General features: G+C 34.9%; 7 protein-coding genes across 7 annotated transcripts; 2 read left to right on the top strand and 5 right to left on the bottom strand.

Moving 5' to 3' along the window:
• Positions 1–2,396: 2,396 nt before the first annotated feature.
• LOC108856428 (AT-hook motif nuclear-localized protein 11) lies at positions 2,397–4,545 on the top strand. The gene is made up of 5 exons (XM_018630221.2): positions 2,397–3,160; positions 3,501–3,568; positions 3,658–3,789; positions 3,866–4,027; positions 4,113–4,545. The coding sequence occupies exons 1-5, from the start codon at positions 2,734–2,736 to the stop codon at positions 4,359–4,361; spliced, it is 1,038 nt and encodes a 345-aa protein (XP_018485723.2). The 5' UTR covers positions 2,397–2,733; the 3' UTR covers positions 4,362–4,545.
• On the bottom strand, positions 4,504–7,578 carry LOC108856363 (multiple C2 domain and transmembrane region protein 8). Its single transcript, XM_018630142.2, has one exon. The coding sequence runs from the start codon at positions 7,573–7,575 to the stop codon at positions 4,543–4,545; it is 3,033 nt and encodes a 1,010-aa protein (XP_018485644.2). The 5' UTR covers positions 7,576–7,578; the 3' UTR covers positions 4,504–4,542.
• A 381-nt stretch (positions 7,579–7,959) lies between these two features.
• On the bottom strand, positions 7,960–11,047 carry LOC108858669 (uncharacterized). The gene is made up of 6 exons (XM_018632555.2): positions 10,874–11,047; positions 9,932–10,518; positions 9,256–9,451; positions 8,850–8,914; positions 8,550–8,760; positions 7,960–8,342 (listed from the first exon to the last, which is right to left on the bottom strand). The coding sequence occupies exons 1-6, from the start codon at positions 11,045–11,047 to the stop codon at positions 7,977–7,979; spliced, it is 1,599 nt and encodes a 532-aa protein (XP_018488057.2). The 3' UTR covers positions 7,960–7,976.
• A 1,521-nt stretch (positions 11,048–12,568) lies between these two features.
• LOC108861529 (uncharacterized) lies at positions 12,569–15,379 on the bottom strand. Its single transcript, XM_018635409.2, has 6 exons — positions 15,044–15,379; positions 14,148–14,725; positions 13,813–14,005; positions 13,556–13,620; positions 13,218–13,428; positions 12,569–13,136 (listed from the first exon to the last, which is right to left on the bottom strand). The coding sequence occupies exons 1-6, from the start codon at positions 15,212–15,214 to the stop codon at positions 12,771–12,773; spliced, it is 1,584 nt and encodes a 527-aa protein (XP_018490911.2). The 5' UTR covers positions 15,215–15,379; the 3' UTR covers positions 12,569–12,770.
• A 3,567-nt stretch (positions 15,380–18,946) lies between these two features.
• On the bottom strand, positions 18,947–21,264 carry LOC108858668 (uncharacterized). Its single transcript, XM_056985825.1, has 6 exons — positions 21,084–21,264; positions 20,264–20,831; positions 19,928–20,120; positions 19,773–19,837; positions 19,473–19,680; positions 18,947–19,327 (listed from the first exon to the last, which is right to left on the bottom strand). Exons 1-6 carry the CDS (start codon positions 21,262–21,264, stop codon positions 18,947–18,949), a joined length of 1,596 nt encoding a protein of 531 aa, XP_056841805.1.
• A 531-nt stretch (positions 21,265–21,795) lies between these two features.
• Positions 21,796–24,245, bottom strand: LOC108862065 (uncharacterized). The gene is made up of 6 exons (XM_057011251.1): positions 23,774–24,245; positions 23,137–23,663; positions 22,873–23,065; positions 22,698–22,762; positions 22,400–22,610; positions 21,796–22,319 (listed from the first exon to the last, which is right to left on the bottom strand). Exons 1-6 carry the CDS (start codon positions 23,924–23,926, stop codon positions 21,957–21,959), a joined length of 1,512 nt encoding a protein of 503 aa, XP_056867231.1. The 5' UTR covers positions 23,927–24,245; the 3' UTR covers positions 21,796–21,956.
• Positions 24,246–25,643: 1,398 nt separating this feature from the next.
• Positions 25,644–26,997, top strand: LOC108862071 (uncharacterized protein At3g61260). Its single transcript, XM_018636097.2, has 5 exons — positions 25,644–25,851; positions 26,146–26,199; positions 26,296–26,383; positions 26,473–26,554; positions 26,639–26,997. The coding sequence occupies exons 1-5, from the start codon at positions 25,683–25,685 to the stop codon at positions 26,831–26,833; spliced, it is 588 nt and encodes a 195-aa protein (XP_018491599.2). The 5' UTR covers positions 25,644–25,682; the 3' UTR covers positions 26,834–26,997.
• The last annotated feature ends 258 nt before the right edge of the window (positions 26,998–27,255 follow it).

Genomic DNA, 27,255 nt, shown 5'->3' with positions numbered 1-27,255 from the left:
TTAATGTTAGTACTTAGTAATTTACTAACACTACGGCTTGAGTTTTATATCTGAAATATGTTCTCTTAATCTACTATTTGAAATTAAATATCAAAAAATAAACAAAATATTATTTTTAGTTAATTATTAAATCCTATAAATAGTTTTATATTTTATTTTCCTATAGATATTCAAAAGCGTTTTAAAGAAATGAAAAATAGTTAAAGTATGTTGGTTTATTCTCCATAACAAATTGTTTAGTGAGTATATCATGTGTGAAAGTAAAAACAAAGTATTTTATTAAGCTCAAATTACTAACATAATAGATATATGTCAAAATGTCAAATTTAAGCTCACATTATCAACATAAATAACATAGCTTATAATCCATTTTGCTAACATTACAACAATCTTTTGTAGATTTTGAAAACTAAAAAACATAGTATGCGTTTTAACGCAAGCGAGTACTATTCTTGTTGTTATTATAAATAGGAACTAGATTTTGGTCCGCACTTTTAAAACGTGGATATATTTTTATTTTAATAAAATTTAATTAAATTTTTAATTTTGATTAGAGAATAAATAATTTTAAAATTTTCTATTTGTGTGTTCAAAAAAATTGTTCTATTATAATAATTGATTTTCAAGCGGTGTTTTCATATCTAACCAAGACCTATAATTGAACCGATAAATCCAGTGATATGTGTATAATTCAGTTCAATTAATAAAAAAATTATAATTATAATCTTAGAAAACCTGGTAAAAATCTAAAAATCTGCTATTAACCTAAGATCCGATATGAGATGATCCGCTGAAAACCAAAAAAATAAATAATATTTTTGAAATGTTTATTAAATAATTCATATTTCTTAATATTATATAAAATTAAAAAGTAACTATTTAGACTTTAATGAGATTTTTATTATGTCATTTGAAGAAAATGAAACAATGGTAATAGATGTCAAAAAGGAAATTTTATTATTGATATGAAAATATTATTTTATTTTTTGGTTACTATGATAAGTTTGTATTTTTATTTATGTTTAGATCTAAAACTTAATTTTAAGATAAGCTTAAAAATAAATGAACACTCAAAATTGACATATCATTATTATGTAAAAAATGGCATTAATATTTTTTTTTTAATTTGCATTATATATTCATATCCGATCTTTAAATAATATTATAGATGAAAAATGATATTCAAATTAAATAAAAAATATATACTGCATAAAAATTAAAATTATTATCATTTACAAAATATGAAAATTATTAATTACCATAGTTATAGAGAATATTATATTTTAGTTTAAATTAAATGTCAATAGGAAGATTTATAAATATATTGAAATGTAGAGGCAGAATCCTAAATTTTTAAAATATGATTATGCTTTAATAGTATAGATGCAATGTATCTTCCAAAACAAACTACTATCATCAAATCATTTATGGATTCTAATATGAAAATAAAAAATCTCTGAGGTTTAAATGTTTATTACATGTATTTATAAATTAATTAACTTTGGCATATATAAAATTAGAATATTATTAAATTTATTGATTAGAAGTTTACCATTATAAAATCTTTTAACAGTTTAATTAATATTTTGTAAACATGAACAGCCATTTGAAAATAATAATAAAGAAAGATGATATTATTATTAAAATTGTCTGTAAGCAAACATACAATCTATGAAAATATTAAATTAAATATATATTAATTAATTTTAAATGATATTTTAAAAATAAATTATCCTGCTTTTTAAAATTACGGATCAAAATCCAGTTAAATTTGGTTAACCAACATGTATTGTTTTTGAGAAAAGTTGGAGATTGTTTTTTGGTCAAACTGGAGAAAAGTTTGATATTCAGAAGGAAAAGTTTTGATTCAGTTCTTGTATACTATATCCCCAAGTATTTATAGTGAAGTATATAGTTAGAATCTAAAGATTAGATCCATTGAAAGAGAAAAGAAACAGAAGTTTTGATAACTTGAAAGCTTTGCCAGTTTTTATCAGCAGCATCATCATCAGCATCAATAAGCTATGAAGTGGAATCCAGAGAGGAACAAGTCTTTGACTAGATGATCACATCACATTCTCCCACTCTCTCTTGAACGTGAGCTTCACTCTCTGAACTCTCTCATGTGTCGTTTGACACACGCGCCTTAATCAGTAATCTTTGAACGGAGCCAACACTCCTAGACATTGCTAGATGCTAGAAAGAAGTCTATGAGTGAGAGAGAGAGAGAGAGAGAGAGAGAGAGCATATAGTCAAAGTCAGACATCAAAGTTTTTCTAATTTTTGAATTTGAAACTAAAAGAAATCATGTTATCCACAGTAAATGCTTTCAAGTGTGAAGGGATCTGATTGATAGTTTTTTGTTTTCTTCTGTTTCCCTCTCTCTCTTACCAGCAAAGCAAAAAAAAAAAAAAAAGCAACATCACATTCACACAAGAACCAGACAGAATTAGAGAGAAAAGAAAAAGAAAACCCCTTTCTCCACCATTGTTGATGGAGGAGAAAGCTTCTTCGACCTCTCTCCCTTTCACTCCTGGATCTACTACGTATACTAAAGAAACTTACTCTGTGTGTGTTGATAAGCTTTGAGAGAGATTTTCAGTTTGCATGTTACCTTACCCTCCAAGTCTATTATATCTTTAGATTCTGATTTGCTCTTTATCCTTTCATGAAAAATTCACATATTTTTGTAAGCCATTAGCCACAAAGTTCCAACCTTTAATAAAAAAGTCTATGGATCGTAGAGAAGCTATGGCGGGTTCTTACTATATCCAGAGAGGCATGCCTGGCTCTACTCCTCCTCCTCCTCCTCCTCAGACACAACCCACGTTTCACGGATCACAAGGGTTTCACCATTTCTCCAACCCCAACTCTCCTTTCGTCTCAAACCCAAACCTGAACCAAGTAGGCGGCGGCTCCACTGCATTCGTGTCTCCTCCTTTACCAGTTGAGTCTTCTCCGGCTGACTCTTCAGCGGCTGCTCCTCCTCCTCCTTCTCAGTCTGGTGAGAAGAGGAAGAGAGGACGGCCTAGGAAATACGGACAAGAGGGTCCTGTTTCCTTGGCATTGTCTCCTTCAGCCTCCATGTCCCCAAGCTCTAACAAACGTGGCCGTGGTAGACCTCCTGGCTCAGGCAAGAAGCAAAGAGTTGCTTCCACTGGTAAATACCCCTCTCTTTGCTCCCTCTTCCTCTTCTTGACAACTATGTATGAACGGCTCTCAAAACAGTGGAAAGTTATGAGCTTGATTGAATTATACTATATACTATAGTTTATGCTTATATACTATAGTTTATGAGCACATTGGTTGTGAAAATGGTGGGAAGTTATGGAGCTAAATCCAGGTGTTATATCCTCTTTTAAGGATTAGTTTAAGCTTCAGAATATTTTAATATGTCCCAAGTGTGTAAAAATATAATCTTTTATTCTAGGGCCACTTGTCTTAAAGCTATGTTCACTCAAATTATGTTCTAATGTTGTGATTTTTGTTTGTTCTGTAAGGTGAATTGATGTCTTCATCATCAGGGATGAGCTTCACGCCGCATGTAATCGTAGTATCCATTGGTGAAGTATGTGATCAAACTCTCTTCTTTTGATGCTTTTCTTGAGATGATCTTTAATCATCTCATCACTCTTGTGTTTTGTTTTTTTTTCTCAGGACATTGCGTCAAAGGTTATGTCTTTTACGCAGCAAGGTCCAAGAGCGATTTGTGTCTTATCCACTACCGGTGCAGTCTCTACCGCAACTATTCTTCAGCCATCACCTTCTCATGGAGCTATTAAATACGAGGTTTTAATATTATAATCCTCAATGCTTTAGAATACTAATAAAACACTACTTATGTTGGTGTACCACTCTGTGATAGGGTCGTTTCGAGCTCTTATCTCTCTCAATTTCTTACATGGACGCAACTGAAAATGACAACTCAAACCGCACTGGAAACCTATCCGTCTCACTCGCTAGCCCTGATGGTCGTGTCATCGGTGGTGGAATTGTTGGGCCTTTGATAGCAGCAAGCCCTGTTCAGGTAAGCTGCTTGTAAGTTGTAACCATCAATCAAATCTAGAGTTTGCATTGTTTCTTAAGATATGTGTTGCCTTCCTTTTAACAAGGTTATCGTTGGGAGCTTCCTTTGGGCGGTTCCAAAAGGGAAGATCAAAAAACGAGATGAAGCTTCTGAAGATGTCCAAGACACTGATGGTTTGGAGAACAACGACAACACTGCACCAACATCACCTCCTCCTCCTGTTCCTCAACAAGGCCAGCACCTTGTTCAGACTCCTGTAGGGATGTGGTCAACCGGTTCAAGATCGATGGATATGCATCATGCCCATATGGACATTGATCTAATGCGTGGATGATGATGATTCATGTGTAGTAGATAAGCATTGAAATCTAGGAGATGAAGAAAGCTAACCTCTCTTTAAGAAAAAAAAATGTCTTTTGGTTTATGTTTAGGACAAGAAAAGACTTGTAGTGATTTTTTTCAGAACTCATGTGTGTTTAATCGATTTGGTTTCATATATAACATGTTATTGCATTCTACATCATACAGTCTGTTTTAGCAGGAAGTCTTTTGAAGAAGTTAACAAGACCAGGAGGTGTCTTTCGCCTGAATCTTGGATGTCTCATGATGTACAATCCACCAAGAAGAACAAAAACCTTAAACGGCACAACATACAAAACCACGGAAGAAGCCAAACAAAGCACCATGAAGATCGAAGTTGCTCTTGGATCTCTCCAGCTCAACAAAGCTTGAACTCTCTCTCCTTGACCTGCTATATCTCCCACAACCGTTTGAGCTCTACTCGCTATACTCCTCAACCGCTCGTACCGCATTTTCACAGTCCCAGGGTCTTGAGAAGAATACGGAAACGTGTCGAACTCTTCATTAAGCTCCTCTGGGTGAACGTTGTCTGCGAATGAAAGTCTTGTGTCCATGTGTGGAGGCTGTCTCGGACGTAGTCTGTAGTTCCACACGCCAAGCATGAACAAGCAAAGAGATGTTATGGGAAGAATCATCTCTGGCAAACACACAAACGCTAAGTAGAGTACATGAACCGCTGCAGACGCTACCGGTTTCTTCCAAGTGCATATATCTTGAAACCATTCTCCCGTTCCGAGTAAACCGGAGAAAACCGATTTTAGCCTGAAGAAATTCGCTCTGCTTTTCCTTACGCTCCAGAAATGAGAATCCGAACCGGTTATGTATTCGATCACTTCTTTTCTAAGAGGCGGCTCGGTTCTACTTAACCGAGCCGCCACTAGGCTAACAGCATACTGCCTGAGAATCTCCTGATGCACTATTTTCAGCGGTCGAACATAATGCATCTTGGGAAGAAGTGGTTTCCAGTACTGAACCAGCATCTGAAACATGGATGTGCAAGTAAACCGAATCGCCAAATGTAGTTCACCCATGTTCTTGACACCCGAAGGTCGAAGAACAAGAAGTGGATAAGAGTTAGTGTAGAGTCTTCCTGATTCGAGAGTTGAGATTCGAACTCTGACTTTCCCAATCTTCCCGTCTTTGTTGTTACCACCATTGATCTGATTGTTATCGAAGACCCCGATTGTGATCACAGTCGCTGGCTCATAAACCTCCCACGTGTACTGCTCGTTGAACCGCGGGTTAAAACAGTTGGTAACGGTCCTTGTCCTGACCCATTTGGTCCCATACTTAGCCACACAGTAAGCATCTACCGTCTCTTTCTTTCCGTCACGGCTCACGCTTAAACCTTCAACTCTAAGAATACCTAATTCAAGAACACCGATCGACGGCTGCTGACGTGTCCATAGCTCTTTCATCGACGGTCTGAAGTCGCTGCTGTAGTAAGTAGACTCATCGAGAACATGATAGCCTCCTTCCAAACAAACATTCAGCAAAAGTCTAGTCGAAGCGACTCGGACTCTCCTTTGGTTCTCAAACTTAAGACTAAACCAACGGTTAGGTACTATCCGGTTATTATCAACCCGTCTTTCGATTGTACCGAACGGTATCTTAACCGATCCCAACGTTTCCTCTCGGCTAACCCCCACCCGGTCTTCGATTGAGATTTCAAGATCTTCAAACTGTTCAGCCGCGACAAGTGTAAACTCTTCGTTCCATCTCGGATTAAGTAGCTGGTTCGGTTTGGTTCGAACTATTTGGTTACCTAACTTGATTTTAACATATGGATTTGGAGCCCGAGTCCGGTCCGGTACGATAACCAAGTCTTGTGCCTCGATGACGTTAACGCGAAGGTACCACAGCCTCGGAGAATGGTAGATTTTAGAACGCAAGCTCGATTTGTTTACAGCGGTTAAAGCGTCCGAGTACGTCGCCTCTGAGAACGCTTCGTCGGCTTGTGTACCGAACCAAACCGACAGCATAATCTCGCCTCCTTTCTCCACGTTGACTACGTACCATTCTGGAGCTAGAGGACTGTCTGGTGCAACACGTGTCGGAATCTCATCGAGATCGAACCGGATCGAACCGACGAAGTCGTCTTTCATTATGTCTTTGTCCATGACGATGACTTGGAGGAAGTTTGATTGTTGATCTGATTTGGAGAAAGCGAAGACTTGGTTCCAGATGGGGTTTTTGTTCTTCTCAAAGTGTTTTGTTTTGGCTGTGAAATTTCCGAGTTTGACTTCCACGTAGGGGTCTAGACTTCCGGTGGGGTCCATTGTCGGGAGATTCCGAGCTTTCATGATTTTGACGTAAAGAAACTCCATTGGCTCGACGAGATCGTGAGCTCTGGTGTTTCTTGCTTGTTTGCCTCTTCCAAGAATCGGATTCGTCTCTTTGATTGAATAATCTGGTGGTGGAATAAGATCAACCCCCATTGATGTCGGTACCGGAGAACCGAATCTCGCCGCTTGAAACATAGAAGCTCCGATAACCGGCGGCGGTTGAGGCGATTGCATTTGAAGCGGTAGCGGTTGAGGCGATTGGGGTCGTAGTTGTCGAGTTTGAGGCGTTTGTGGTTGCGGTTGAGGCTGTTGTGGTTGTGGTTGAGGCCATTGCGGTTGAGGCGGTTTTGGTTGCGGCCGAGGCGGTTGCGGATCTTTTTGTTGGCTAGGTTTACTAATCTCCGTTGTGGGGATGTTGTGGAACTTGTTCCTTGGCTTAGAAGTAACCTTCTTTGTAGGGTTTATAATCGGTACGTTGAGAGAAGGGCTATCGGTTATATACACTTTTAGAGCAAGCTCACCTCTAACGGACGAAAAGAAGAGGCTCCGTTTCTCTTTCTCAAGAGGGTAATGCATCCCCACAGCTTCAGAGTAAGGCACGAACGCAGTTCCGAAGATCCGGATCTTTCCGAAACATGACTTCGTTATGCTGCTTGTTTTGTTGTAAACGTAAGCCTCAAGAATCAGATTCGATAGATCCTCTGTATCGGAGATGTTGAAGAAAAACTTCTCGTTCCAAACAGGACTCGGATCGTCGAGCTTTGTCGAGGTTTTGACTATCTGACCGTCGAATCGTAGCTCCACGAAGGCGTTAACACCACCATATCCATCTCCGTGCGCTCTCTCCTCTCTAGTTTTAAGCCTTGCGCTTATGACTTCAACGCCAAGTTTTAGGTCACTCATTGACTTTTTGCTCAAGAGAAATCGACAGAGGACAAGATGTTTTGAAAGTTTCTTCAACACTTTGTGAGATCGTGGAGACTTGTCTTACTAGGCAACTTGGCAGATGTTTTTTCCGTGGGGGAATTTGTTTATATTAATTAACCGTTGACCATGTTTAATTAAAGATTACGCAACACGCTTATCTGTAATTGGTCGTGAGTCGTGACGCCAATCATTACTTTTGGTATTAAATAAAAACATTAGTTGTCAACAATTCTGATTTGGAGTGGTAATCATGTAAGATATGTAATGTTATCGGAATTATGATATCACCCTTGTTTTCATGTATGCATTTTGTTTTCATACAAAGCAAACAAAAAACAGAAGAAACGTAAAGTTTTCAGGATTGAAGAAATTAAATCTTATTCCCGACTTCTCAAGTTCCAGTAGTCATCGGTCCACTTCATAACCTTTCTTTCTGCACTTTGTCGTTTCTTAAGAATCCTTTTGAGCTCATAATCTCCGTACGGCTTTGGCAAATTACAAGCCGCCTTGACGCTCGGAGACATAACCAACGAGTCATCCATGCACTGCCTCATCAGTCTACCATCAGTGATCGGACAAGCCATCGTCTCCGAACACACTTCGGTCGCATTTTCAGGCACAGTCACATCCAACTTCATTAGTTTCCCATAGCCTTGCAACACATATAACATGTAATCGTAGACATACTTCATCTCTACATTCTTCATTATGTAATCACTTCCTCCCCTCCCTATAACTTGTGCCTATATAATATGAGTAAGACCATCACAACTTGGTCAACATATAATTGAGTGATGACAATGCGTTAATTAGTTATAATATTATTGTACGTACTACAAGATAATTTGTTAGTCATGATTCTTAATTTATATGGACAGACACTGATCACTGCTTTGAATCGAAATAAGGCATTATAGTTCCCATTTAGACGTTTTATAAATATTGCTCACCTTGTCGGTGTTGTTGTTACCCCATTCAACAGCGAATTTGAGGTCACCACATTTGTTGTTTTGTCTAATAGGCCAGTAATGCTTCATTGGGACCATACTTCTTATGAAAAAATCGTAGTACTCTGGTTTAACCAACAAAGTCATACTATCACATGAAAGTATATATTTCTCGCTCACCGACCACGCTTCCCCTTCTATGTAGATCTTATATCTGAATGCCAAGTTTCAGATGAAAATCAATATAGAAAATTAACAGAATATGAGAATATACGTGATTTACAAGATATATTTTGTATATACCTATGAGTGCATTGATCTTCTAGGTTTGTTCCTTTAAACCCCTTCGTGCTCACATTTCTCCAATCCTGAAACAACATGTGAGAGTGAGACAAGAACTGCTAGGTTTGACGTTATATAAATGACTACATGGTATAAATTGTAACAAAATGAAACACACTCGTTATTTGAGAATGCATGTAAATTATAAAGTCCAATTTCAAGATTCAGTGTAAATTGGTTGCAAAATGGAATACACATTCAAACTTATATAGATGGGAGATGTGTGTGTGTGTGTGTTTTTAATAAGAAAATATTGGATCCTAAGGCGAGAGTCAGACCATGTTAAATTAATTCTATGATCCCTCCCAACGTAAATCGAACACATGACTTCTTATACCCCATACAATGGGAGATGTTATGCACATACCTGAGCATAGAGTCGAACCATAGGGTCATACTTGTCGGAGAAGTTACATCTCATGAGATCTTTTCTTATTGGAGTAGAAACATGAGTGTTTCCTTTCCAGTAAGCGTATGGAATTCTATCTTTCCATTTCACCCTTTTGTTCCCTTCTTGTAGTGCCACAGATAACTTCTTCCACTCCTTTATATTCACCTCCGGCCTATTAAAAACATACTAATATTTACATACTTTGGTGGTACATGCCATCATACACTATCGACCGACTTAAAAAATATAAATAGATTTTTATAAACAAAAATTGAAAAAAAAATATTTATAATATTATGATAGTAATTATGAATTTAATTATTTATTTAAACAATGATAATTTTTTTAATTATCAATAATTATTTTAAAATAGTAAATATCTTTACAAAAAATTAAGTGCAATAGTGCATTATATTTAAATGATATAAATTGTAACTGTAAGTAATGACTAATTTATTTTTAATGAAAATTTTAGTGATAATTAAATATAATGTATGCTTTTTGTATGTCACACAGAAAAGCAATTTTAGTTTTAAAAATGTTTGTATTTTAACAAGAATTTTTTTTATAAAAGGCTTTCAAGATAAATTAATCTTGACAACCATTAACTGAGAGAAAAGAAAGAAAAGTAAGTCTTATGAGAAGGTCATACCAACCCCAGAAGCTCCAATCAGGGAACACGATGTCGTATGCATCACCGTGACCGCAATAGCGAAACAAAGGCGGAGGAGGCCATGTGTCCTTTCTATTTTTGGTGAAGTCTCTTTTCCAGATGATGGGTTTATCATAACAGAGGAAGAAAAGCTCAAGATCAGGGATTTGACCAGGATACATTCTTAGAAGTTGAAGTATTCCCCAAATTGTGAATACGTCTCTCGTCTGATAAGCTTTAACATACTGGTCAACATACAATCTCCCTGACTTTATCACTAGCCTGAAATGAGCATTAGCTTTTGCTCTTTCTAGTGTTTCTCTTGTGATCCCTGTCTCTTGCCACACCTTTAGGTCTTGTTGGATCCATCGAAAGTAATCAGGACAAGTTTCCGAGGAAGAGATTGTCGGCTCGAACTTGGTTGGATAGTTTGAAGGACATGTTTGTGTAGTAGTGTTGTTGAGGAGTGTACAGTTTAATGGGATCTTGATAACAGTCCTCGGAATATTTGTTGTTGTGGTAGCACTTTTGTTGGTGTTTCTTGTGAATGCTGATGTTACTTGGAATCTACTATCACCTAATACAAACTATGAATAACACAAAACAAAACAAAAATATTAAGATTATAAAGTTTTTTTTGCTAAAAAAAAGATTATAAAGTTTATAGGTTCCATCACTACAAGTATGTGAGTAAATGTATTTCTTTAGACACCTCAATGGACAATGGTATAGTCTTTCTACAATCACTATATAACATATAAAGTTATCATCTTTCTCTCTTTTTTTTTGTTTGCTAACAATAGTTATCATCTTTCTCGTTAGCGTGTCGTATGATATTCTCATAGTCATATGTATCAAGTCTATCAATCTTTCTAAATTCAGTTTTTCCACCAAAAAAAAAACAAGAATTAAGTGTTATCATGACAAAGAGAAAAATATTACCGTAAATATCCAAGAGAGAGAAACACTAAGGAGGAAGATGAAGAAGACTATAATGTGGATTTTGGCGGTGACCCATGTCTTTGCTAGTTTAGAACTTAAACTCGTTGATAGCTTATGCTGTCGCTGATGATGATGATCTTCTGTGGCTTGAGCCACGTGTATGTTCTTTCTCATCGTACCAAACACAACAGAACATGAAATCCACAGAGAGAACTTGCGAAGCAGAGCTCACTGTTCATGATATCTTTTATGGGGGTGAAAAATAAATCTTTAAATTCAAGATATCTTTACTGTATCTGAAGATTTTTTTCTTAAATATTAAAAGTTCGTAAGATATTATTTTTCATAGTTTTTTAATTGGCATCTTTTGATAGTATATTATCTGATAAAATCATCTTCGTTATTTTTTACCATTCTTTTATGTTATATTTCAAACTAGTTTATTATTGATCTTCTTTATAAATTTTATTTGAAATTTACATGTCCTTTAAGACTCTTTATTTTCATCTATATTATGATATTATTCTCAAAACGTCTTTTTATTTGAAATAATTCATTTGAAATCATTTGAAATTTTATATGTTCTAAAAAATCAATAACTTTATATGTGAATATTAAATATTTTGGAGAAATTATCATGTAGTTTTCTTAAATGAACATAGTTTTAATCTTTTGTACATTACACTCATATTAGATTTGTTTTATTATAGCCTAGTTGATTAGTTTTATGAAATCTGTGAATGTAACTGAATAAAATAATTTGTATCGAAACATAAGATAATACGTTGATTAAAATTTTAATTTTTAAGTAGTAAACAAATTGGTACTTTTTGGTTGATGAAAACAATTTGAAAATAATAACTAAAGTGTTTCAACAATATGTGTTTTACATAAGTGGTTTACTCTAAACATATATTTTATTGTTAATTAAGCTCTTCACGAAAATTTTCAATATTATGTAGTTTAAATCTTTTGTCATTTAAAATATTTATATCTTTATTCTTAAAAGGTTTGTATCCTTGAAACAATCTTTTCTGAATTTCCGGAATAATACATTTGTTACATTTATTTTCTAATGTTTTAGAGAGTTTTAAAAGAATTTTATGAGATACATAATTTATTTTATTTTATTTGGAAGAATTTTATTGGAAATCTTATTATCTTAAAATATTAACTAAAATGGTGATTTGATATAATTTTTTGATATTTTAAATTTATTCACCAAAATATGCAAGATTGTGTAGTTTCAAAATTTTAAAATCTTATGTGACTTAAATTATTATAGCCTTTATTCTTACAAAGTTTTTCTATCTTTTTAAAAAATGTTTGTTAATTTTATGCTAATTTTCCAAAATATATATATATGTCAGATTGATTCCTTTCAAAGGATCTTTTTTTAGCTTACTATATTCTGTATGGACTTTTAAAGTTATTTGTGATTTAAATTATTATAGTATAGATTTTGGAAAAAGAATGTATTCTTTTAAAAATATTAATTAACTTTATGTTAATTTTCCAAATAATATATTTAATAATAAGGTATTGGAGAGAAATTTGTTTTAATGATTTTTATTTTTCTTAGTTTATCTCATGAAAGTCTTTTTCCTACAAAAATCACTATAATAATAAGATATTGGAGACAAAGAAAAGAAGATAAAACTCATTAAAATTTCAAATCACTATATTGAAAAATCAAGTCATGTCCTTCGATTATTAGTATACATTTATTTTAGACTTTAATTTTAGTTGTGTAACTAACTTAGTTTTCTTTAAAACACTAGCGTTTCATCTATGCATCCGGCAGATTTTATTTTATAAATAAGTATTTATTTTGTTTAAGTGATAATATATATTTTAAAAATTTATCTGTATATTTTCACGATCAAAGAAAATAATCTTATTTCCCACTTCTCGCGGTCCAGTACTCATCGGTCCACTTCCTAACCCTTCTCTTTGCACTTTCGTGTTTCTTAAGAATCCTTTTGAGCTCATAATCTCCATAAGGCTTTGGCAAATTACAAGCCGCCTTGACGCTAGGAGACATAACTAACGAGTCATCCATGCACTGCCTGATCAGTCCACCATCCGTGATCGAACAAGCCATCGTTTCTGAACACACTTCAGTCGCATTTTGAGGCACAGTCACATCCAACTTCATCAGTTTCCCATAACCTTGCAATACATATAACATGTAGTCATATACATACTTCATCTCTAGATTCTTCATCATGTACTCACTTCCTTGTCTCCCTATGACTTGTGCCTATACATAACATGATTAAGACCATCACAACGTGAGGCATTACTTCTCATTATAGACGCTTTTTTTTTGGTATTTGCTTACCTTTTCAGTGTTGTTGTTACCCCAGTCGACAGCGAATTTGAGGTCACGACATTTGTTGTTTCGTCTAATGGGCCAGTAATGCTTCATTGGGACCATGCTTCTTATGAAAAAATCGTAGTACTCTGGTTTAACCAACAGAGTCATACTATCACATGAAAGTATATATTTCTCGCTTACCGACCAAGCATTCCCTTCTATGTATATCTTATATCTGCATGCAAATTCAGAAGTAAACAAATGTTTAACAGTATAGCAAACTAACAAATACATGATCTGATACCAGAAAAAAAAAACGAGGATATACGTAATTTATGAAATGTATTAAAATATGCCCATACCTATGAGTGCATTGATCTTCTAGGTTTGATCCTTTAAACCCCTTCTCGATCTCACTTCTCCAATCCTAAAACAACATGTGAAAGTGAGACAAGATCATAAATTTCTTTTCAATATGATGATGTTACATAAATCACTATACATGGTATAAAATTTTAACTAACTATACCTTATCTAGACCCGAAGTAAATGAAACTCGTTCTTTAAGAATGCTTGTAATTAAAAAGTAACTAGATGAATATTATACTTATACACATACCTGAACATAGAGACGAACCATAGGATCATACTTGTCGGAGAAGTTACATTTCATGAGCTCTCCTCTTATTGGAGAAACATTGGGGTTTCCTTTCCAATAAGCGTACGGAATCCTGTCTTCCCATTTAACCCTTTTGTTACCTTCTTTTAGTGCCACAGATAACTTATTCCACTCCTTTATATTCAGCTCTGGCCTATAAATAAGATAATAATATTATATACTTCATTGTTACGGGCCATCTACGTTATTGACCAGACTTTTAAGATATAATTAATTTTGATGAATAGTCAACCATTAACCAAAGAAAAGAAAAAGTCTTATGAATGGGATTATACCAACCCCAAAAGCTCCAATCAGGGAACACGATGTCGTATGCATCACGGTGACCGCAATAGTGAAACAACGGCGGAGGAGGCCATGCGTCCTTTTTGAAGTCTCTTTTCCAAATGGCAGGTTTATCATGGCAGAGGAACAGAAGCTCAAGATCAGGGATTTGACCAGGATACATTCTTAGAAGTTGAAGTATTCCCCAAATCGTGAACACATCTCTTGTCTGAAATGCTTTCTCGTATTGATGAACGTATAATCTCCCTGACTTTATTATCAGCCTGAAATGAGCGTGTGGTCTTGCTTTCTCTAGTGTTTCCCTTTTGATTCCTGTCTCTTGCCATACCTTTAAGTCTCGGTGGATCCACCTGAAGTAGTCAGGACAAGTTTCTGAGGAAGTGATGGCTGGTTTGAACTTGGTTGGATAATTTGAAGGACATGTTTGTGTGGTGTTGTTGTTGTGGAGTGTGCAGTTTAGTGGGATCTTGATGATTATCTTCGGGATATTTGTTGTTGTGGTAACACTTTTGTTTGTGGTTCTTGTGAATACTGATGTTACTTGGAATCTACTCTCACCTAATAGAAACTATAAATAACACCAAACAAAAAATATTAAGCTAATAAATTTATAGGTTCCACCACTACAAGTAATCTAATATATATTTAAACGGTTCATAAATTTTCAACGTGGTGAATAAATGTGTTTTTTTTTGTAGACTGAATAAATTTGTTTCTTCTCACCGAACTCCTCAATGGTATAATATTTCTTTAATCACTACATAATCTTTATAGTTATCTGGTTAAAAAAAACCTTTATAGTTATCATCTTTCTCGTTTTGTTTTGCTAGGATCATCTCGTTAACGAAAGTAGAAGGTATTATCATGAGAAAGGGAAAAATATTACCGTAAATATCCAAGAGAGAGAAAGACAAAGGAGGAAGATGAAGAGGACGAAGATGTAGATTCTGGTGGTGACCCATGTCTTAGTTAGTTTCGAGCTTAAACTCGTCGCTAGGTTTTGTCGCTGATGATGATGATCTTTTGTGGCTTGCTCCACGTGTATGTTCTCTCCCATCGAACCAAACACACAAGACCATGCGATCAACAGAGAGAACTTGTGTAGTTTACAAAAAGGAAAAACAGAGAGAACTTGTGAAATAGGGCTCACTGGACATGGATCTCTTTTATGGGGTAAGATGAATAATTTAATAGTTTTTGGGGTTTTAATTTTTATTAATTCTGAGTTTGATACACAAAACAAAAGTCTATATATAAGTGTGAATTTGCGTCAAACCACAAAAGCCTTTACATATGTGTTGATTAATTAATTGCTTAGATAAATAACTTGTAGTTTTTTGGAATAAAGTAGATTTATTTTTAATGAAACAGCGTTGTGGAACCCGTGGTGTCATGAAAGCAATTAGCGAAAAGTATAAAATTTTGAAATCATGCGTTTTCAGTAGTCGTAATTGGACTGTCCGATGTTATTCTAAATTTTTCTTTAGGTTCCTTTATGAAATTTTGTGTAGGTTTTTAATCTGTAGATGAAATGAAGCATTAGAGTTGCTGTCAATATGAGCAAAAGAATTACACTTTTGAAGGAAATGAAGAAATAAAATTGAAATGGTCAAATAAAATTGGCAGGATGTTGAAAAAAGGTTTGACAAGATAAACCGAGATATAGTAGTTCCCGTTATACTATTAAGACTATGTACAACGGAGGTGTTAGAATAAAAGATTAACAATTGAATCATTACAATGGAAAAATTGAAAAAAGAATTTTAATGATGTGAAATAATTGTGGTGAAAAGATTCAACTAATTGAATAAAAATGAAATGGAAACCACTAACGACACATACACTTTTCTAATTTTTTTTTGACATTTTCATTTTTTCTTTGTTTTTTAAATCAATTATTTTATTATATATTAAAAAAATTATTTTTATTTTTGATATGAAAATCTATCATTTTAAATTTTCTATCAATAGAGACTAAGTTTATTTAATTTGGATATTTAAAAATAATCACTAATTTATAAATGTTAAATTTTATTAAACAAAACTATTGTAATGTGTAAAAGTTAAATATGTGTTGAATGATGAGATGTAAGAAAGAGAAGATGATGTGGAATGTAAAGAGTATTATTCCCGAAAAATATGTATGTAATCAATTTCTTTTTACTTATATATAGAACTAGGTGGACGTTCGAATACTCATTCAGATTCAGTTCGAGTCTATTCGGGTTCAGGTTTTTCGGATCAAAAATTTTAGTCTTATTCGGTTTGAATTCAGATAACTCATTTAAAATTATGTTAAAATTTTAAAATTCATTATATACTTCAAATTTCTCAAAAATTATAAACAAAATAATATATTACATATAAATTTGGATAAAATATGCTGAAAAACCTAAACTTAAAATATAAATTGGTTTAGTTTGAATATTTGGATAGAAAATCAATAGATATTTTAAGTATTTTTATTGTTTAGAATATATTTTAGCTAGATATTTTAAATATTTTTAGTGCTTCAGTATACTTTAGATATCTTAGATATTTATTTTTGATTATTTATATATATTTTCAAGTATTTTAGACAACTTAAAAGTATCATATATATTTTGGAAATTTTCAATATATATTAAATCTAAAAATAGTTAATATATTTAGATATATAAATCTATTTCGAATACATTCAGATACTCGAAATATTTCAGTTCGGGTCGTTTTCGATTTTTTAAATACAAAATTTTTAAATCCATTCAAATATTTAGTCAATTCCGATTCAGATTTGATACTATTTTGTTTAATTGGATTCGGTTATCGAATACGGATTTTTTGGCCAGTCTTGACAGAACAATATCGATGAAGCATTTATGTTCCACAGTTCTTTATATTATTTCAATCTTATTGTATGTAAACTAACTAATCTAATCAACCAACTTTTTTTTGGCGCGACTAATCAACCAACTAAAGAGTCATTTGCAAACTAAGTGCATAGAAAAAAGGTTAATAACAATTATACCGCATAAAAGTCAAAGATAAGACCACTACATATGATAAGTCATATTTTGAATACTTGCAAGATCTATTTAACTTTTTTTTTTATCAAAGATCTATATAACTTTCACCATATATTAACTGGACACGGCTGGGGATGGCTAATATTTTAATTCTCGACAGTGTGTCAAGTGATTATGGTATGGTAATACGTGTAATTTACTTAAGACCACTGTTACATCAGTCATCGAACTTGTTTGACGCTGTCAACAAAAATAATCTAAACCACTTTGAGGGACCTAACCTAATCACAGGGCCTGGGCCAAGTCTTGATTAGGCCGTCGTTCGAATATTTTACAACGGTTCTTTTTGGTTCCTTCAATAAATTCACCTGCTTTAATCTTTTCGACTCTAAAATGTTACCGTTGCACAATAGCTTACTTAAACATGGAGAATCAGCAGAAGAGTTACTCATCCTGCTCGAAAACCAGATACCTTACTTCATCATTGAGATGCTCTACAATGCAATTCGCCCTCATAGCAGCCGGAACGAGAATAACCAAAAAATGAGGAATCTAATCTCCTGTTTATTCGACTTTCAGCAGCGAATTGGAGAGTATTCTTTTGCACATTTCACTGACCTGCACAGGTCAGTTCGCTTGCAGAACACCCTCCTCATGAACACAATCACAATCACGAGATACAGTATGTGTATAATGCGGATAAGCTGCAGGAGAGTAGGGGAGTGAAATTTGAGGCAGTAGGAGAAGAGGAGTTCTTGAATGTAAGATTCCAAACTGGTTGTTTGAGGATGTCTCCTATTCACGGTTGATGACCAATTTGACACCATGTTTAGAAACATCATGGCTCTGGAGCAATGTCATTATCCTCGCAATGCCCTCGGAACCAACTACATCTCATTCTTAGATTACCTCATTGAGGGTGAAAAAGACGCTGACTTGCTTATCAAGAAAGGTAAGCGCTTCTCTCCTCCTTATTTTTATATACATTGAATGACATGTGTGGTGGTTTTGGGTTTGAATGAAAGGAATCAACAAGAATTTGATTGGGGATCTCGCTTCAGTAGCCGGAATGGTGAACAAGTTCGGGTTGGGCATAGCTGAGTCTGAGTCTTGCTATTACTATTCTGGTATAGCGGGTCAAGTCAACAACTACTCTGAAAACTGGGTGAACAGGTCAGAGGCAGTATTGAAGCATGTGTATTTTGGGAACCTCTGGACTGGGACAGAAAGAAGAAACAAGGTATTGGAACGACGGGCTAACAACTATGCGGCCGTCTGTTAATGCAGATGTACGTAAGATGTTTTATATTCAGTTTTTGGTTACATTGGAAACCTTCCTGAAGTTTTTGACTTATCACCATTGGTTTTGTGAAACAGTTGGATTTGTTCAAAAAAGAAAAGAAGAAAAGCTATTGAAGCTTTGCTAAAGGGAAGAAGAACACAAAAGATAAAAGAGGCTTCTGTCTATGTACTACTGAAAAATTCTCTTGTCACTTGAGGAGTCATTTTTAAGAGGATCTTAGCCTTAAGTTGTTTAGGAATAACAGTTCTCACAAGTGTGGTAAGTTGTTTAGAAAAATTCACCATTGTTTTTCTCTGACATCAAAGCAAGTCATGTTCAAATGTCTTTTTTTTTTAAATCTATTTGTGCCAATACCATATTCCGGTTAGAGAACTGTGTGCAGGTTTTTGGTTGAATGAACAGAACACCTTTTTTTTAATCACAGGGTTTTCACAAAAATTTGGATAGTTAGAAACATCTTATAAATTGCAGCGATTTCCAATTAGATCACTGCTGAAATTTTTTTGTTTTGGACCTCCCAATACTCATCGGTCCACCTCTCGACCTCTCTCTCTGCATTTTCTTGTTTCTCAAGAAAACTCTTGAGCTCACCATCTCCATAAGGCTGCGGCAAATCACAAGCAGATTTGACACTCGGAGACATAACCAACGAGTCGTCCATGCACTGCCTGATCAGACCACCATCAGAGATCGGACAAGCCATCGTCTCCGAACACACTTCGGTCGCATTTTCAGGCACAGTCACATCCAACTTCATCAGTTTTCCATAGCCTTGCAAGACATATAACATGTAATCATAGACATACTTCATCTCTAGATTCTTCATCATGTACTCACTTCCTTGCCTCCCTATGACTTGTGCCTATATATAAATTAAGATCATCACAAAATAATAATGAGCTGTCAGCTGATCGACATAAAGTTTCAAATTACATAATTTTTTTTTTCTGAACACCACATAGTTAAATAAGATTCAAACTAGATTTTGGATATAATTGTTTTGTTACCTTGTCGGTGTTGTTGTTGCCCCATTCAACAGCAAACTTGAGGTCAACACAATTGTTAGGTCTAATGGGCCAGTAATGCTCCATGGGAATCATACTTCTCACGAAAAAATCATAAAATTCTGGTTTAATCAGTAGAGTCATGCTATCACATGCTAGTATATACTTCTCGCTCACCGACCATGCATTCCCTTCTATGTAAATCTTGTACCTTATTTACCAACACCCAAATCTCAAGAATGTTATTATATTCTACAATCTAAGATCAGGGAAAATAAAAATTACTATATATCTTCTGCACACCTGTGAGTGCATTGATCTTCTAAGTTTGATCCTTTAAACCCTCCTCTAGTCTCTCTTTTCCAGTCCTGAAATAACGACATGACTACTATTCATCTAAAGCTCAATAAATTATTACATTATGCTTGAATATAAATCAAAGTCAGATTTATATATACCTGGACAAAGAGACGAACCATGGGATCATACTTATCCGAAACGTTACATTTCATGAAGTTTCTTCTTGCAATAGAAACCATAGGGTTCCCTTTCCAATAAGCGTACGGAACCCTATCTTCCCATTTCACCTTTTTGTTCCCTTCTTTAATCGCCACCGATAACTTGTTCCACTCCTTTATGTTCACCTCCGGCCTATTAGCAACATCAACTTATTATGATCCATATAAAGATGGTTTGTATTATTGCCATTACTTTTTTACTCATTACAATATATTAAAAAGATTAGAAATTTTTTCAAAATTGGTTAGAAGCAGTTATAAAAAACGCATACATACCAACCCCAGAAGCTCCAATCAGGGAAAACTATGTCATATGCATCACGGTGACCACAGTAATGAAACAACGGCGGTGGAGGCCATGTGGCGTTGTCCTCTTGTCTAAAGTTTTTTTTCCAGATGCCGGGTCTATCATGGCAGAGGAAAAGAAGCTCAAGATCAGGGACTTGACCAGGATACATTCTTAGAAGTTGAAGTATTCCCCAAATTGTGAATACATCTCTTGTCTGATAAGCTTTATCATACTTATCAACATACAATCTCCCTGACTTTATCACTAGCCTGAAATGAGCATTAGGTTTTGCTCTCTCTAGCGTTTCCCTTGTGATCCCTGTCTCTTGCCACACCTTTAGGTCTTGTTGGATCCATCTGAAGTAGTCGGGACAAGTTTCCGCAGAAGAGATTTCTGGCTCGAATTTTGTTGGATAGTTTGATGGGCACGTCTGTGTCGTGCTGTTGTTGACGAGTGTGCAGTGTAATGGGATCTTGGGGATGATCTTAGGGATAGCTGTCTTGTTAATATTTTTTGTGAATATTGATGACTCCTGGAGTCTACTTTTACTTAATAAATCCTGTATATAAAAAACAAATATTAATATCAAGATGCATAGACTATTGTTCTGTTGCAAATTCAAAAGAGTCAAGAAAATATGGTATGGAAAAACACGAGTGGTAGATATTAAATATGTCTAGAATCGTGTGTTTCTATTGCTCAAATTTCTTAGGACTACTTAACATTGATTTCTTCATGGCAATTTTTAACATTATATGAAAGTAAATGATGGATATGTGTATACCATATCCTTCCAACAAAGAGTTCTAAAAGTGTATACCATTTCCAGCCTAAAATGAGAAGCACCAAGGAGGAGGATGAAGAAGACAAAGATGAAGATTGTGAAGGTGATCCATGCCTTTGCTAGTTTAGTGCATAAACTCACAACTGATTGTTGTTTCTGATGCTGGAATCTTGTGGATCGAACAACATATCTGCTCTCTCCCATCGGGCAAAACAAAAGATCTAGAGAATGAAAGAGAGCTAGAGAAGAACGGATAAGTTTTGTTAACAAAGCTCACTTTCATGAGTCTATTTATGAGGTAGAAAACAAGATTCTTTAAGGAGAATCAAAGCGAAACCTTATTAAGTCAAAGTCTTCCAGCTTTCTCTACGTTGCGTCTCAACTAATTTAAGTTACCGTAATGATTTACTTCATTTTTAACTTACTTTTGAGAAGGGGAACAATTTGCATCACCTTGTAAAGTAGGTCCACTTTATCATGACTGAAACCGAGGTCCGGGTTAATATTTATAATTAAATGTCACAGTCACGTGATTAAGTTATTGTAATTCGTATTATGAAGCTTAAGATTGTCAACCCCTCGTTGATTGCAACTTAAGCATGATATTGTGATCTAAAAACTTGTGACAAACAAATAGCAACATATACAAAAGCTTCTAAAAATCCAACATTTTTTTAATTTATTATTTTTGGTTAATCCATTCATTTGTCATATTTAAACAACTTTGTAGTCTAATATAGTAATCAGTGTTATTGCGACTATTTTCATGTTATAACCGGATTCAGATCCGAGAGACTATAGCATCTGTAAGAATTATAGATAGAAACAAATAATGTGATTGCCACAGAAAACATTAGGGAGATGTTAATACTCAATACTAATTCTTTTTGTATAGATTAAGGTTTGTTGGTCAAATCATGAAAGTATTGGTCCTCCCACAGCGAAACTTGACGTGTTAAATTAGCTTTTCTCTCAAGAACCTCTTTTAAAGCTAGACGGTCATAAGGAGGAAGCATCTCACAAGGAAGCTCTTCACTTGGAGACATTACCATAGACTCCGCCATAAAATCTCTCCACCGTTCCGTCGCCGGACATCCCATACTATCCGGCGTGATCTCCTCCGCATCCAAAGGAATCTCTGGTTTAAATTTCAAGAGCTTTGCGTATTCATTCAGCAAATGAAACATGTAGTCGTACACATACTTCATATTCACTTCCTCTCTTATAAATCTACTCCCTAACTCTCCAATCTCACGTGCCTACACTGCACAAAACAAGGGTTAAATTTATAGAAAAACAAACTTCAAGGTCAACTGCGAGAAACCTTAAATCAGATTACCTTGTCCACATGGGTATTGCCCCAATGTACGGCGAACTTGAGAGAAGTACATTTGGAGTCGTCTCTGATTGGCCAATAGTGTTGAAGTGGCATCATTCCTCGTATGTAAAAATCGTAGAACCTTGGTTTCACGTACAGTGTCGTTGAATCACATGCCATTATATATTTCTCACTAACCGACCATGCCCATCCTTCTATGTATATTTTGTATCTGTTATAATTGTTACGTACCAGTTAACCTTTACTATAATAAAAAGTAACTTAAATTCAATGCAAAGTATACAAATTTTTTTCTTACCTGTGCGTGCATTGGTTCTCTAGATTAGAGTTCTTAAACCCTTCTTTCGATTCTTTATCCCAGTCCTTGTTAACAATTTCTCAAATTCATCAGATACAAATAACTAACCTACAGTACATATATCATATACGCATGTGTAGGTATATAAATTAAGGTATTTTCTAATGGTTAAAACCTGAATATAGAGTCGAGTATTCCAGTCTTCATGTTCCGAAACATTACACTTGAGAAGGTCTTTTCTCGTGGGGTCCACATCAGGATTGCCTTTCCAATAAGCGTACGGCACGCGATCCTTCCATTGCGTTATGTTGTTCCCTTTTTTGATTGCCTCCAGCGACTTACCCCATGGCTCAATGTTGATCTCAGCCCTGGCCCATTAAAGCCAATATTACAAATAAGGCCTTCTAATAAATTAATAATAAGCCCACTAGTAGCTTACCAGCCCCAGAAGGACCAATCAGGAAAAACGATATCCATGCTGGCATCATCAGAGCAGTAACGGAAAAGCGGAGGTGGTTCCATGTTTTGGCCTTTAAAGTCATCAGATCGGACGATGGGACGATCGTCAGCGTCGAACATAAGCTCGAGATCGGGCAATCTCCCAGGGTACCACCGCAACAGCTGCAGGATTCCCCACAGAGTAAAATCAGCTCTTGTCTGAATCGATTTTTTGTATCTCTTAACGTACGCTTTGCTACCGTGGATCACCAGTCTAAAATGCGCCGTCCTTCCCGCTTTCTCGACCATGTTTCTAGTTATCCCCGTTTCTTTCCACGGACGTAGATCTTCGTGGATCCAACGGAAGTAAGAAGGACACGCGGGGTGTTTTGAACGGTTGCGGTTTAGTCTCGATGGGAGATTCTGAGAGACGTGAACTTGATGTGATTGGTTTTGTACGGCGTCGCATCGGTTAGGGAATTTAGGCTCATTTATCTTTGTTATTAGTTTGAAGTCTTCAGAATCATTCTGACAAAGTAACAAAAGGCAAAGAGTTAACTCAGGTTTAAATATGATACTGTCATCAATTCATCATGCATTAAGAAAAATAACCAAATAAAAAATATTTCAAAACTTACAAAATGGAGATAGCCCAGTATGAATAGAGAAACAACGATGAAAATAGTTGCTTTCACGATGTTTTTCCCCAGAAACGACACCATTTTGTGCTGTTCATCGTTGTTATTCATCTTCATACTTCCTTTTCCCCGTTGATGCATGAATCTGTTCATAATTTGTACTACGTAATAAAGAATTTAACGAAAGAGATATGAAAAAAAATAGAGGATCGGACAATGACACAAAAGTATAAAAGAGAGAAAGTCCACCCTTTTGTATTGTGATTCAAGTAGGGGCCTGGTTGGTTAATGATCACTAGACAGTCTAGACTCCACACTGTTGTTTAGTTTCCTCCCTTAACCTAACCCTATACGCAGCTCTATTCTCTAGAGACTTACATGCATTGTTTATAACAACTGTGTCTTTGGATTTCAACAATTGACTAATCGTACTTCAAATTCAACTATAAGTGATAGAATGTTTTAGGTTTACGACTTTTTAATATGTTAATATTTTTTTTATTTTTTTTTGCTTAATATGCTAATATTATAGATTAAATAAAATGTAGTAATACTCAGCAGTCATTTTCTATTTTTCTGTGCTGTTTAGTTTGTCAAAAAAGATGTATCATTTTCTTTCAAAACATTTAATGAGAATAACGTAGTTCGTTGTAAGAGGTTAGTATTCTATTATACACAAAATAACTACGAGGGAACGTGTCCAGTTAGACGTTTAGTAGCTTATCTAACCTTGACAAGTCTCAGACTATAGGCACACCAAAGGTAAAAAAAATAATTAGGCACATCAAGGTCAATAGATAGTTAGGCACATTCTGGTTGCTAATTTTTCATTCGTCAATTAAGCCGTTTGAGATTATTGTTTTTTTTTTTGAGAAAGGTGGAGATTATTGTTCTTAACTTATTTTAATAATGATAACCCCTTGAATTTTTAGTACGTACAGTACTTACTACTTATAAAGGTACTCGAATCAATAAGATTGACATCAATGAGAAATGTTATCAAAGTAAACGATAGATTTACAGCTAAAACTCTTCTTATGTTTGACTACAAGAAAAAAAATTAGAAATTTATGCTTAGGCCTTTCCTAGAGCCTAATTCTTTCTCCAAATAAATTTAGCTTATAAAATATGGTTACCAGACAGATGGTCAAACTAAAACTTTCTATAAGAAAAGAGACAGAAATGGACATTAATATAGACAAATGTTATACAATCTGCCTAGAGGATATATCGCTGTTGTTTGGTAAACAAAATCTTCTCGGGTAGTTTAATCTTTGGTCAACAAACTTTGTCAGATAGCTCTTTGGACCTTTTAGAATATGAACTTATAAAAATGGAAGTCAGCCCAATAGATAGAAGCCCATTATATATAGCGCGTCTCATCAATCGAGCTAAGAAAAAAAAAGAGAGAAAAGGTAACCACCACGCGTCACTAACGTGCGTGTGGGGTCAAAGACAACTCAGAAAGACAACATCCTCTTTGTATCTGTCTCCAGCGCGTGTCCTTCCTCCACGTCACGCTTTTGTCCGAAATATTATTATTTTAAACAGAAAATATATGTATTTTTTTTAAACAGAAAACAGAAAATATTAATTATTCACAGAACAGTCTGTGTTGCTTAAACAAAACAAATATTATTACGTGGCTTTGTCAACAGTATTACCTGTCTGTCGGCAAGATGAGTTATATATTCTGCTGTACCGCAGTTTACGTGATCAACAACGGACTATTCGCTTCACAGCCGTGGGATCTGATGACTTCTAAAGATCAACGGACAAGAAAACAAGTGAATTCTTAAACAGAAAAACGCGGTTAATTAGCTTTACGGGTATTACTAAAGTATAAACCTTTAATCAGTTTTTTCATTATCGTCTAATTCGCTGTTTTCATATTTGGCTGAGAGAGACTATGGCTGAGGAACAGAAGATAACGTTAGACACAGCACCTCCGGCTCCGGCTCCGGCTCCGGCTGAGACTCTTGCTCCACCTCCGGCTGCAGCTGAGACTCCTTCTCCAACTCCAGCTCCGGCTCCGGAAAAAACTGCTGATGACTCCAAAGCCCTTGCCATCGTGGAGAGTAAGTTCTCTGACAATCTACTGCTTTGATGATGAATTAAGAGGAGAATTGTTCTTAATCAGGAAACTTTGATATGTTATTCTACGATTATGGAATGAACAACAACAAACCCAAAAATAGTAACTTTATTACACGATCAAGAGACCTTGATATATACAACAACCCAAAATAGTAGTTTTATTACACAATCGAGAGATTCTGACATATAAGCATGTGTGATTTTCTCTGTGTGTCAAGACTTGGGGAACTTCGATGTATATGTTGTTATTATAATAGAGTGAGTTTCTTTTACAGAACCTTTAGAGCCTTCACCAAAGAAAGCTTCGTCTGGTGGTTCGATCGATAGAGGTGAATTTGAAACAAAAAATAAATAAATACTACTTTATGTTTTGTGATTTTTATGGAAGTTACTGAGTGGTGTATATAAAATTGGGTTGGTGTTAGATATTAAGCTAGCTGATTTGTCAAAGGAGAAGACATTGGCTTATGTCAAAGCATGGGAAGATAGCGAAAAGACCAAAGCAGAGAACAAGTAATACATGTTTTATTACATAACTTGTTTGAAATGTTTTTATAGGTTTTCTTTGGTTTAATTTGCTAAACAATTGAAACATGGAACAGAGCTGAGAAGAAGATGTCTGATATTCTTGCTTGGGAAAACAGCAAGAAAGCAGCTGTTGAAGCCCAACTCAAGAAAATCGAGGTATAATAACTAATAATAAACTTAATCAAAATAAGAGAGACTCTTTGTAATGTGATTGATAAAGGAAGTGGTTGTTGGATGTAGGAGCAACTTGAGAATAAGAAAGCAGAGTATGCAGAGAAGATGAAGAACAAAGTTGCAGCAATTCACAAAGAGGCAGAAGAGAGAAGAGCCATGATTGAAGCTAAGCGTGGAGAAGATGTTCTCAAAGCTGAAGAGATGGCTGCTAAACACAGAGCCACTGGTATTGTCCCCAAGGCAACCTGTGGTTGTTTCTGATCTTTATAAATTTGCTTTCAAATGATTTTTTTCAAACTGTAAAGTGTAAACATTTCACTCGTTCTCCTATTCAGTGGCTTTGTTGTAATATTTGTTTGTATATTGACTTTTTGTGTGAACATCAGAGTGAGAAAAAATGTGTTTAATTGTTCATTCCTTGCAAATTTCTGAAGCATCATGATAATAATAACTAACCAAATGCTGATTTTACATAGCTACAATATCTGGTTTGGATAAGGTTTTAAACAACATTATAATTTAGAAATCATGGACACAAACAACAGGCATTGCCCCAAAGGCAACCTGTGATTGTTTCTGATCTTTAAATGGCTTGTAATGTGTAAAGTGTAAACATTTCACTCTTTTCTCTATTCAATGGATTGTAATCTTGTTTGTGTAAAATTCAGTGTTAAAATGTGTTC

Source organism: Raphanus sativus, chromosome 5, assembly GCF_000801105.2.
Source record: "Raphanus sativus cultivar WK10039 chromosome 5, ASM80110v3, whole genome shotgun sequence".
NCBI classification, from domain to species: Eukaryota; Viridiplantae; Streptophyta; class Magnoliopsida; order Brassicales; family Brassicaceae; genus Raphanus; species Raphanus sativus.
This window is presented reverse-complemented; position numbering and strand designations above follow the sequence as displayed.